General features: G+C 39.2%; 1 protein-coding gene across 1 annotated transcript; it reads left to right on the top strand.

The window, feature by feature from the left end:
* Positions 1 to 6,282: 6,282 nt before the first annotated feature.
* LOC116228782 (alpha-1-antitrypsin-like) lies at positions 6,283 to 11,302 on the top strand. Its single transcript, XM_031592881.2, has 5 exons — positions 6,283 to 6,353; positions 7,991 to 8,665; positions 9,335 to 9,605; positions 10,122 to 10,269; positions 11,025 to 11,302. Exons 2-5 carry the CDS (start codon positions 8,008 to 8,010, stop codon positions 11,229 to 11,231), a joined length of 1,284 nt encoding a protein of 427 aa, XP_031448741.2. The 5' UTR covers positions 6,283 to 6,353; positions 7,991 to 8,007; the 3' UTR covers positions 11,232 to 11,302.
* The last annotated feature ends 1,591 nt before the right edge of the window (positions 11,303 to 12,893 follow it).

The following is a 12,893-nucleotide window of genomic DNA, read 5'->3' as shown; positions in this document are numbered from 1 at the left end:
TTGCACTTTATGAATTTATAGTCTGATGTAATTAAAATTCTATCAAATCTCTTAGTAATAATTTTATTTTTTTCTAAAAATAATCAAGACAGGAATGTAGTCATTCTTAAAATCACCGTCCTTGCTCCGTCCATTAGAAATCAACTACAATGATATGCTCACCAGTTACTTATGAAGCAGTGTATATATCAGTCTTCTAATGACTAATACATGCTATTATTGAAAAATAAGGTAAGTATCCAGCTGAGAGAAGCAGTTTAAAACCTGTTCAGTATGTAATAAATGAAAAAGCAGGCTGCTACTGAGTAGTGAGTAGGAAACTAGGAAAATACTGCTGTGTTCTCCAGCTGTCTTGGTCCTGGAGGGATAACATGGAAATTTAGAATATAAATGCAGTCCACCTGGAGATATCTTAGGTTTTCTCTTCCAGGTGGATCTTATTGATGGGAAAAGGTCATGTATTTGCATGAGAAAATGATTGCTTGGCACTCTGAGGATGTCTGTACCAATCTGATATCTCCTTATGCAGCCTGATGGATCCAAGGTAGTATCAAAATTCAGAGTCAAATTGTGGCACTTGGAAGGGGCTGGAACACCAAGAAAAGAAAGACCTGCTAACAAACACATCCAGGCTTTTGTGATATCAGCCTGACTCCATCTCTGTTCCACCGTTTGGATTCAGGAGCAGCAACTATTTAAGAAGTGTTAAATACAGTTATCTTTCTCAGTGTGTTGTTCCTCATTTTCTTAAAGTTTGACTCTACAAATCATGAAGGCAATTTGAAATTAGAACAAGTTCCTCAGTGGAACCTGACCTTTCTAAGGCCACTGCTACCCATCACACCTATTTTTGTAATCAGACTATTTGACTTAGTCACAGGATATTCAAGAATATGCATGTTTGCAATCCTCCCTTACCTGAAGACAGACAATCCTACGTCTCCAGCATTCTAATTAAGCTGAAACTGCAAGAGAAGAGTTAGCATTAGATCTGAAGTGCTGTTAAGGATATTTTCCTGGAGGATAGAAATCCATGTCTACTCCTCCCTGAACGGAGGCTGGTATAATGTTGAGTTTGGCAAATAAATCCTGATGAACTCTACAAAGAGTGCTGTTGAATGGATAGTGGATGAAGCAGTGATAATCTGAAACATTGGTAGGGCTTCTAGGAAAAAGGAGATGTAACTTCAAATTATAGGGTGGGAGGATAGTGATCATTCCCTTCCAGACACTAGAAGGACAAGTTTTTTGCTATGTTCTCAGTTAGAGCATTCGTAGCTTATGGTATGAATGCCCAGAGCTGCCAGCCTTGTGTTGTGTTTTTCAGGTTTCCCTTTAAGGCAGTGAACACTTGACAAGCATCCTAATGGAAGCAGAGACTAAAACAGACACTCAAAAAATGTTACTTGCCTTGCCATATAGCTTTAAACCTGTGGTTCATCAAGAAATTATAGTTCAGAAAGGATAGGTTATAAATACCTGGAAGGAATAAAACAGACACAGATTTATTACTATCCCAGAGTTTTTACCTATGTTTATAAATAAAATGCTCCAAGGTCTGTACTCTCTCTTTCCATGTTGCTTAACTCTGACCCTACAAGACACAAGAGCTGTTTACTGGAAATAATATTTGGTTTACTTTAAAGCTCCCCAAAATGCCCATGATATATCTGGAAAGATTGCAGCTGGCATGAACAATACCTGCATCAGGAACTGTGTTAAATACGTAAGAAAATGAGTGGTTGTAGGTTGTTAGTCAACCCTACGCTCCAGAATTACCTGATATAATGGAGCCAGAATGTGAACCCTCCTCTGTTATTAAGCCCTATAAGCTCCTGCCCAGCATGTGACGTTTCTGTGAATGCTACTTAGTCTCTGGCCAAGATGAAAGGCCTTCACCAGCTACTTGCCAAAAATGAGGTGGCCAGGGACTGTTTTTCCATCTTTGGAACAAACAATCAGTTCAGGAAAAGCTCTTTGAAACAAATGCAAGCCAAAAACTGTAAAATTACCATGCATTTGCTATAGATATATCTTGGTGCTTTCTTCTGACCAGTGCTTTGAGTCTGCTGCCACATTAAATGCATGGATATTGGAAATGCATGGAAATTCCAATATCCATGCATTTAATGTGGCAGCAGACTCAAATGCAGCAGACTCAAACGCTTCAAAAGTGTTGAAAAGGACCTCAAAAATCATCTAGTTTCAACCCCCCTGCCATGGGCAGGGTCACTACCCATTAGACCAGGCTGCCCAGGGCCACATCCAGTCTGGCCTTGTCCAGGGATGGAGGTATGACCACCTGAAGTGAGATTTCTGTTATGTGAAATAGAATCACACTCTGATAATAAAATAACCTTCTTTCCTTCTGGAATTCTACACAGAAGAAAATAATGGTGTTATTTGATCTTCTTTGTGTGATTTATATCTAGCAAACTATGAGTTCATGTGAAATTTTAGTTTTGAGATTCTTACTGACTTAGTAAAAGAGGGAGTGCACAAAGCAGAAGGGGCCTGCTTTCTATTCTCAGTTCTGTCACTAACTTTCTCCTTGGCCTTCAGCTTTCTTTTTCCTTCTGTAAGTCACGTTGTTTTGCAATTGAAGCCAGCAATATTTTCCTTATCCAATAAGAAAAGTCTGAATATTTGGAAGACATACAGAGTTTATAGTTATAATGCCCTTCAGAGAAATAAATAAAAATACATAGATGAATTTATTTTTATTCTAGCTGCAGCAATTTTGCAATGACACCAATCTCTTGATTTTAATTGAGTTATATATGTCAACGGGTTTATGTATATGAGCTTTTGCAGACAGATCTTAAGTGATATATTTTCGTAAGACAACAAGAAATGCCTGCATGAAGAATTATCACTTGAAGTTCACATTTCTCTTGCTCTTTCTTATCATCTTGCTGGTGTTTTTCTTCCATACACAAAAATCTTCTGCCCTGAAAAACTTAGAAATATGACTTATAACACTGCTACACCACAATTTGAAGACCAAGCAAGGATTGGAGTAGCTTAATGATTGGTCATGAAACTGCTCTTGTAAGGAGGAACCAAACTCATTGTGTAATTCAGCTGTTACAAGCAAACAGCATGAAAAGAGAGAAATTATTCCTTAGTTCCTTGCACATAGACCATTATCAGGCCAATTGGAAAGCACTTTTTTCAGTCCTTTGTAAGACTTCCCTGGCTCCTGGAGCAGGAGGAGTCCCTCCATCCCAGCCACTGCTTACCTAGTGATTCTTACCTAGAAGCACACTGAATCATAGAATCACAGAATGACCAGGGTTGGAAGGGACCTCAAGGATCATGAATCTCCAACCCCTCTGCCACATGCAGGGCCACCAACCTCCACATTCAATACTAGATCAGGCTGCCCATGGCCCCTGTCTGGCCTTGAACACCTCCAGGGCTGGGGCATCCACAACCTCTCTGGGCAGCCTGTTCCAGCACCTCACCACTCGGGGATGTCGGGGGGAATTTCCCCCGACATCCAACCTAAATTTCTCCTCCCTCTACTTAAAACCATTTCCCCTCGTCCTGCTGTTATCTACCCTTTCAAAGAGTTGATTCCCTTCCTGCTTGTAGGCTCTCTTTAGGTACTGAAAGGCTGCAATGAGGTCACCCTGCAGCCTTCTTTTCTCCAGGCTGAACAAGCCCAGCTCCCTCAGCTGTCCTCATAGGGGAGGTGCTCCAGTCCCCTGATCATCTTCATGGCCCTCCCCTGGACCCTCTCCAACAGCTCTCTGTCCTTGTACTGGGGGCTCCAGACCTGGACATAATACTCCAGATGGGGCCTCACAAGAGCAGAGTAGAGGGAGACAATCACCTCCCTAACCCTTCTGGCCACCCCTTTTTTTGATGGAGCCCAGGATACCATTTGCTCACTGGCCTGTAGTTTCCGGGATCCTCCTTGCTCCCTTTCTTATAAATGGGAGTGATGTAACCCTTTCTCTAGTCATCCGGGACCTCACCTGACAGCCATGACTTTTCAAGCACCTAGGGACTCTGCCCATCTCTTTCTAGTAAAACTCCACACAGGATTCCCAGCTTAGTCTCTTGTTTCTTGGTGACATCCATTCTAGGTAGAGGGTTTTCAGTGCAGCCATTTGCAACAGTGCTCAAAAAAAAAAAAAAAAAAAGGAAAAAAACCTTCATTTTCCCTGGGACAAGTGCTGCAATCTAATAGATATCCATGAGGGGTTATTCCCTCTTATTTTCTATTACATTTGGCAGGAGAGAATCATGTTTTCCAAGGTATCTGTGATACTCAGCAAAGGTCTGAGTGTGGTTATCTAACTGCAATCATGGAGAAACTGATTGCGTCCAAGTTTGCAGATGAAATTGTCATCTGTAAGCCTGATGTGACTGCTGGTCTAAATCTTGTCTACGATGAGACTTGGATCAGGGTAAGAGGAGGCAGTGTTTGGGATTGTTGAGTGTCAGAACACGTTCCCACTCTCTTCCTGTCACTTGAGTGTCACTGCATGATCTGGACGAAAACAGAAGAATTGCTGCTTTTCCCAGTGGTTCCTTCTTAATAGTGGTAGGATCCTTTAGATGGTTAGCCAGGCCTTAGGGATGGATTGATAGATAAATATTATCTATATTGGCAAGCCAAGATTTGAGAAAAATAAATTGTATTTGCTGGAGTTAAGCAACAGCATGCTTGCTTCTGCTGAACCTTGATTATTACGTAACACTGCAGTAAAATTTCTGGCTGCATACATCATGAGAAAGAGCTCTCTGAATATAATTTCTGACTAACGCTTGTCTTTTAAGAGACACAAATGACATAACATTAATATGTTGGGTATATTCTTATGCATAAGAAGACATGTAGATTCACCTAGAGTTCATCACATACGTACATTCAATGGAAACAACTAGTCATTGTTAGGATTAGTGTCATGTAGTTCAATCTTAAATAACCTTCTAAGCAGCTGAACAGTGCCTCTGTATTTCTGCTCACTGAGAGGGATTCCACAATAAGTCGTATGTAATAGGTATATAAAACCTATCTATCCTCTGTATAAATATAAGATCTTTCCTTACTCCAGCTAATGTTTTGCCATGGTAAAGTCAGTTCTCTATTTTCTTATTGTGATAATTTTTCAAGCCACGTTGTTATTTTGCTTCTCATTCACTATTTCAATAATTTCCATCAACAGCCTCTCAAAAAACTAACCACTACTTCTCTTGACAAGAAGTTAAATGACAATTTGGTGAAGACTTTGAAGAATGCTACGGGGGCTGCTCTGAAAGTAATGCCTCCTATTTTATTATGTTAGCCCATGATGCCAGAGGTGATACGTGTTCTCAATATATGTTCTCAATAACATTCCGTTACATGTTGTTGCCATGTGATAGATTGCAGTAGAGAGGCAGTCTGGCACAATGGCATCTGACATGGAAGTGCATATAAAGCAAAGGTGTGTCATTGAATTCCTTCAGGTAGAAAAAAGTATACCTACTGACATTCATCAACACTTGCTGAACGTTTCTGGAGAGGTGAGCACAGTGAGGCAGAGAGTGGTGCATTTCAGCAATGGTGATAGCTGTGTGAAAGATGAGCCACATTTCAGGTGTACATGTACAGCTGCCACACCACAGAATGGATAGCATCTCAATGAGCTAGCTCACCACACAAATCAGTTCATGGTGGTGACTATTACAAAAAAATAGCATTTTGTAGCTGAGAATTTGCTCTACCAAATAGTGTTATTGAGCTCTTTGTATCCATTTTTTTTTTCCCATGGAAAGAAATAAAAGGCATTACTTTTGGAGCAACTTACGTACTTAGAGTATAATTACAACGTGCCCTACAACATGAAGGGCAGTGTGGAGGTACTGAGCTGTTCCTGACCAAGCTTGTTGCCGCTTCAGGTAGCTGATTAGATGATATCCTTCTATCAGGATATGCCATGCGGAGAGTCCCCAAGACAAACTAACCTATTCACAACCAGACATCACTCAGGACCTATCTTAGATTTCCAGTTCACTTACTGTGTGGATTTCAAAAGCCCAAGGTAGTGTGCTATGCTACACTGTCTTGCAAAGTTTTTTGCCCACAGATTTGTTTAAATGCAAGAGTAGTATGAATCTTGCTCTTTTCACTCTGAGCCACAGATGTTGGCATCACTTCACTTGTATGTTGAAAAACAAGGTTGCAATGTTTGATATCTAGAAAAAAAAGTAGCTAACTCATTCTTTGCTTAACAAATAAATATTTGCTTTGATTAATATTTACCAATGAACATTAACTTAATGTTACTGAGCAAAACGGAGAATAAGGAAGTAGCACTGTGAATGAGAGGTCCAGCAGACTCTTTTTAAACTACACTGTGAGTACTATTATTATACTTCCTTAGAAGAATTTGAATTCATATTTTCTATGATCTCTGCAATTAAACACATAGTATTTAATTATGAGATGATTTTATTTAATATAAGTAGTTGGAAATTTATCTTCTAGAAGCATGATCTATACACTCAGAGCAGGATTCAGTCAGTGATGCAGCTTTTAGATACTATGTCAGAATGACAGGGAGATGAGGTCCAAAGTGAATATTCAGCTGCCATTGATACCAAGGTGAAACACTGAACCCTGCCTCTATTACCAGAGGAGTAAATTCACTTGCAGCTCAATGTCCTAGATACCCTAGGCTGATGCAAGACAAGTTCAGAAGCTGAGAATAACATAACTGATACCACAAGCATCCTCAAACACTAGAAAGAGTTAAGTGGCACTGGGGTTGATGCTAGTCTCTCTCAGACACAGATTTCTAGTTATATAAACAGCATTTACAGGAGCAAAGTGGATTGCTTTCATTTAGATTTTACTTTTTTTTTTTTTTTTTTATCTATAGTTTAATCTGGCATTTTAGACAAACTGGGAACAATTCCCACACTCAGCATTTACACATTTTAGATCTCAAGTGTTTCATAAAGGGCAGCCACATGAGGGGAAACCCAGATTTAATAACTGCCCATGAAATGTTTTATATAGGACCCAAACCTGGCTTCAGACACAATCTGAGGCAAACCATGGGGCAGATTCACACACTGTAGAATGATTATTTAGTTGCTCTGAACAATAACATTATCTCTGTTTTCCTGCAGTACACTATCTCCTTCATGTTTTCAAGATTTGTGATTGAGATAATTTATATGAGATGTTCTATGGAGAACATACTTACCCAATATCTCCTGAAAAGAGAAGAGAAACTGCAGGGTTATGTAGAATTTGTTTGTATCAGTTTAAGGAAGAGGAAAAGCCATCCATTTACCCAAATACACACACAGCAAGGCTGCATTTAAGCTATTCAGGAAGTTTCTGCTCTAGCTTTTTCTAAACTCTTGGGTGTTCGATTTTCCAGCCTTATGGATATTTTATGTGCAATGAAGAGATACAATAAACTTTCTTGCTTTATCCTCATTTTACTGAAACATGTAAGATAATGTTTGAAATGATGCAGTTCTTGAGTTCAGAGCTGCTGTGCCAGAGGCAGAAAGACACAGTTTAAATGGTGAAGCATCAGATGGATTCTCTTCTACTGTAAGTGATGTTTTCTCTGTATTACTGCAGTGCATGAAAACCCAAGTCATCGCAAGATCATGGCTACTATACACTGCCAAAGTGCTTACTGAATGTATAGGAACAATATGTGAACTCAGTTGTGCGCACAGATACCCTTAGAAATGCAATAATGCCATTCTGGTCAGAGACAAGAACAATTTCAGATAAGATATCTCACGAAAGGCTACACAGAATCAGTTCTTCCCTAGTGGTGTCATGTTAATATCTTGGTTGGAAACAAATAGAGCAGACCAGAAATGGACTAGCCATGAGGCCCAATGGAAAGCAGAGTAGAAATCCTAAACACTGGCATATGAAAATTAGTATTTCAAATACAAAATAAATTGTTTTTATGCAGGAAAGATAACATTCTCTACAAGATAATTTCTTCTTTCTCAACAGAATTCTTCAGAAGGAAAATGAAGTCTGCACTGTATTTTTGTTTGCTTCTTGTTGTACTCCAAGTCCAGGCTCTTCCTAAACTCAACCACAGCAACAAACATAAACATGAGAGAGAGCAGCCTCATTCCCTAGGAGACCATTCCCATGTGGAACATGAAAACTCAGCTCACATGAAGATAACCCCCAGCAACGCTGAATTTGCATTTAGGTTTTACAAGCAGGTCACAGAAGAGGGAGGTAACAAGAACATTTTCTTCTCTCCCTTGAGCCTTTCTACTGCCTTTGCAATGCTCTCCCTGGGGGCCAGATCAAACACACTCAGCCAGCTGCACAAATGCCTCACCTTCAACCTGACTGAGATGGAAGAGCAGGAGATCCATGAGGGCTTCCAGCATCTCCTCCAGCTGCTGAATGACCCTCACCGGAAGATTCAATTGAACATGGGCAATACTCTGTTCATAGATGAGAGACTGGAACTGCAACAAAAATTTTTGGATGATGTCACAAATTTTTATTATTCAGAAGCTGTTTCTATGGATTTCCAAAATTCTGAACATGCTAGAGAGGAAATCAATAACTATATAAAAGAAAAGACCCATGGTAAATTTGTAGACTTACTGGATAGTCTTGATGAAGATGTTATGATGATTCTGACTAACTACGTTTACTTTAAAGGTGAGTGAAAAACAATGGTTAAGGTTATAAAAATAGGCTCTAGAAGTCTGATCCAAACTCAAGAATCAAAGTTTTTTTTCCCATGGTGAACCTACACTACCATCCAATCTAAAATATATATTTCTTCTTTTAAATGATATAAGGAAATACTTGAAAGTCAGGTACAAAGAATCATCTTTTATGAGTAAAAAAATAAAAAGGAAAAATATAATAGATAGAAGTATCAATCAATAGTATATCATCTCAAATTAGGCTCAGAGATGAAAGTATTCAAAAAGGATGCACTTGGGAGCTTATGATCATTTTTTGAAATGCACAGCTGTTTGGCTGTGCAGGATACAATCAAAATAAAACATGAATGAGACATAATAAAGAAGTAAGTCCAGAGAATGCATAAGGTCAGTCTATAGAAGTTTCATCACTGACTTAGCTGATGAAGGCTCAGGGCTTTTCCTCAACCTGTATTTTCTTTGTGTGATTTTTATTCAAATTACTGAAATGATTCACAGCTTCTCTCTATTGCCAAGATACAAGAATCCTTAAACTGAGATAGGCTTGTAATTGAATTTGCCATTCAAATATACTACCCTGAACATCAATTATTGTGTTACACACTTACTTGCCATTTTTTCAGGTTAATCGGCTCTATTCTCATTCTTTTGTCAACAGGTTACTGGGAAGAACCTTTTGAAAGTTACGACACCAGAGACGATGACTTCTTTGTGGATGCCAAGCATTCTGTTAAGGTTAAAATGATGTATAAAAGTACATACTATAATATCCATAGGGATGAGAAGCTGTCTTGCTGGATAGTAGAAATGCCATACACAGGAAATGCTGCTGCCCTTTTTGTTCTGCCTGATGAAGGAAGTATGAACCAGGTAGAAGATGCTCTGCTACAGGATACAGTGTCTAATTGGAGGCAATCACTTGAAGGAAGGTAATCCTTTGACTTCTTTTGACTGCAATTTTTTTTAAGCACTAGAAAGGCCATAAATACTCATGCAGGTGAAGTAAACCATAGAATGCCACGAGGAGCGGCTAAACACAGCTCTGAGGAACAAGCATTGCACAGCTCCTTCACCTCAAAGGAAGTATCAGAGATTTTGTTCACTAGGGAACCTTCTCAGCTTCTCCAGCCACAGCAGTGAGAATGCTGCAAACTGCAGAGATTCTGCACTTGAACCTCAGCCCTTGGGAGCCCATCTAGACTAGGGAGGATCCAACTGAAAGAAAATGAAATTTCTTCTCCAGTCTGGATGACCACTGATCAGTCTGTGGGTGGTACGACTGGTACCTCAATTTCTCCTTCACTAATGTGGTATATATTTAGGCTTTAGAAAGCCAGGCCTACACTTCACGGGTAGCTGGGATAGATTTACACCACTTGTATCAGCTCTTGTATTGAAGGATCTAGCAATTATAAACTCTCTTTCTTTTTTTTTAAAAAAAAAAGAAGTGTCGACCTGTATCTTCCAAAATTGTCCATCTCTGGTTCCTATGATGTCAAGAGATTGTTTTTGAAAATGGGTGTGACAGACATGTTCAGTAACGATGCTGATTTCTCTGGAGCTGCAAAAAATACCCTCCTGAAAGTTTCCAGGGTAAGTATGTGAGCAGGACCGCTGATCAAGAAATTTGCCTGCCCTCATTACATTATGGTTTTATCTTAAAAAATAGGCTTATCCCATTTCTAGATTTCAATAATGGCTCACTGACAGCAATACAAGAAGTTTAGGTATTAGATGGCAGTTGTTCATTGCAGTTAGCAAGAAATTGTTTCCTACATAACTATCCCACAGTCTCACTTTAAATCTCCTGACAAAGAGAAAATATCTGGAAAGGATAATGGGAACAATTTCACAAAAGTCTTGAGTAAATAATTAATACTGGAATCATAGTTATGACAGTAATTTGGGAATGATCATTCTTATTGCATAGAGCCTTTCTCACTGTATTAACTCCTCAGAATTGGTTTGTCACTATTATGTCAACAGAAAAAAAAAATTGTGTATACATAAATTGATGCAAAATGAAAACATTCCTCCTTGGTGTTAAATATTATGAAAAAGATCTTACTCAAAGAAACTGATGAACAATAAATTCTCTCCATGCTGCTCAATCTCTATAAGCAGCCAAATTTGACTCTGAAGAGTGAAAAAGAAATCTCTCTCTTAACTCAGAGCAAACTTTTCTTGTCTTGAAAAGGCCGAACAAGAGAATCTTTTTCTCACAAATTCTGTTCATTTTGTGTTCCCTCTTGAAAACTACTGCCTCTCAATGTTAGAGCAAACCTGTTTGTCACCCGCTGCTTCTCACTGTTCTGTGCCTTGATGTTTAATTTTTGCTTCCTTTTCAGGCAATTCACAAGGCCAAGTTGAATATTAATGAGAATGGCACAGAGGCTGCTGCAGTGACCATGGTAGAAATGAAAACTTTCTCTGCAATGTTTAGTCCTCTTGAAATCAAATTCAACAGACCCTTTGTGATGATGATTTTTGACAAAGCCACCAACAGTATCCTCTTCATGGGGAAAGTTGTGAACCCAGCTGCCACAGAAGACTAGCCAGAGCACTTATACTCCATAACAAAGAAGAGCTTGTACACATCTCAAAGAGTTCTTTGCAAAAAAAAAGGCCAGAATTGATCCCTAATTAAAAATTAAAAGAAAAAAAAAGTATATTTTGTATTATATTATTCTTGTCTTTCAATAGACAGCTGGGAAAAACAGGAGCAGGTCATGCTTATGAAATGTTCTAGGATAAACATACAACAGTGGGATCTTTACAGACATTTCCCTACCTCATTCAATCAAAGCTGGTGTTGTGGCTCCTTGCATGCAGATAAATCATCCTCCCAGCTGAAAATTTCCCTGTCTCCCACATCTTGTATGTCTAAGCCTCAGCTCAGAAACTTCACCAGTCTACCAGCATCAGCTAGAAACCATCCTTCTTCTCACTGTGCCAGGATAAGTCTTCTTTGTCTTTGAAACCTTTTAAGTAATCATTGATTAAGCAGGGAAACAGAAAAAAAAGCCCTTGAAATCTCCTTGCCTAGATGACAGATGCTCCTAGATTCAGCATAACCCTTTTCCCTCCAGCCCAACCACTGCCTCCTACCAGCACAGATCCTTTGCATCCATCTCCATTCCTCATTACTTTTTCTAGAGTAAGAGTAAGAGGACCATCTTTTCTGGCTGGCTAAGAATTCAGCTTCTGTGCCAGTGGAGGCTGACTGTCACTGCACAAACGGTCTCTCTTAAGGTTCTTGTGCACATGGAGTAATGTCTGGGCTCCATGAGAGAACTGCATTTACTGGGCCTGCATGGCAAACTGTCCTCTCCAAGCACATTGTTTTTGTCCTTCCACATTGTATGTGCAGGAAAAAAATGGAAAAGAAAAGAAAAAAGAAAAACCAAACATGTACTGCTAAATTAACTTGCAAATCCTGCTTTCTGAGGTCATCTTCACTTAGGGAAATACCGGTGATGAATAGCAGACCAAATGAATTTCTTGCCACAACAGGATGTCACATCTGACTTCCAATTTTTCTGGAGCCATCTTTACTCTCACATGGCTTGCTCAAGTCAGTAACTCAAAAACAACTGTAGGAATTTTAACAAGATTTTTGGTCCAACAATTCCAAAGTAATGATGTCTAATTTAAATAGTTGGTGTTTGACTGTAACTTCTCTTTTCAGCTTTGGTCTTCCATGATTCAGATGTTATTCTCCATCAGCTATCTCCTCTGGGATTACTCCTTAGTTTCCATTAAAAATTATTCACAACTTCTTCTGGACGCCACAGAGCCAGTCATTCCACAGAACACCTTACTAAAAAATCACGTTGTTCTTGCCCTTCTGAACTGTTTATCTCCATAGGGTACTAGGCCAAATGTATCTAGCCACCCACTAATTATGGTTGACAAATAGGAAGACAATTAACAACAGACCTTCCTTCTGAGTGTTCTCTTTAAGTATCCATCAGGTTGATCTCTTTACTGCCACGTGAGAAGGCAAAGGATGATTCTAGAAACACAGTCCTAAGATAACATTACATTCACTAAAAGTAGTGGTGTTCAGCAGGGACAGAGAACACATTGGTAGCCTTAATGAACTGTCATGAATTACTGTTTTGATCTCTTTACTGTGTCCTCTCAGCTTCAAGATATGATAGGCATCTACACACTTCACAAACACAGTAATAATACCTCCACCAAAAACCAATACC

Source organism: Phasianus colchicus, chromosome 5 (genome assembly GCF_987193195.1).
Source record: "Phasianus colchicus chromosome 5, bPhaCol1.hap1.1, whole genome shotgun sequence".
Lineage (NCBI taxonomy): Eukaryota > Metazoa > Chordata > Aves > Galliformes > Phasianidae > Phasianus > Phasianus colchicus.
Note: the sequence above shows the minus strand (reverse complement) of the source record. Positions and strands in the feature narration are given on the sequence as shown.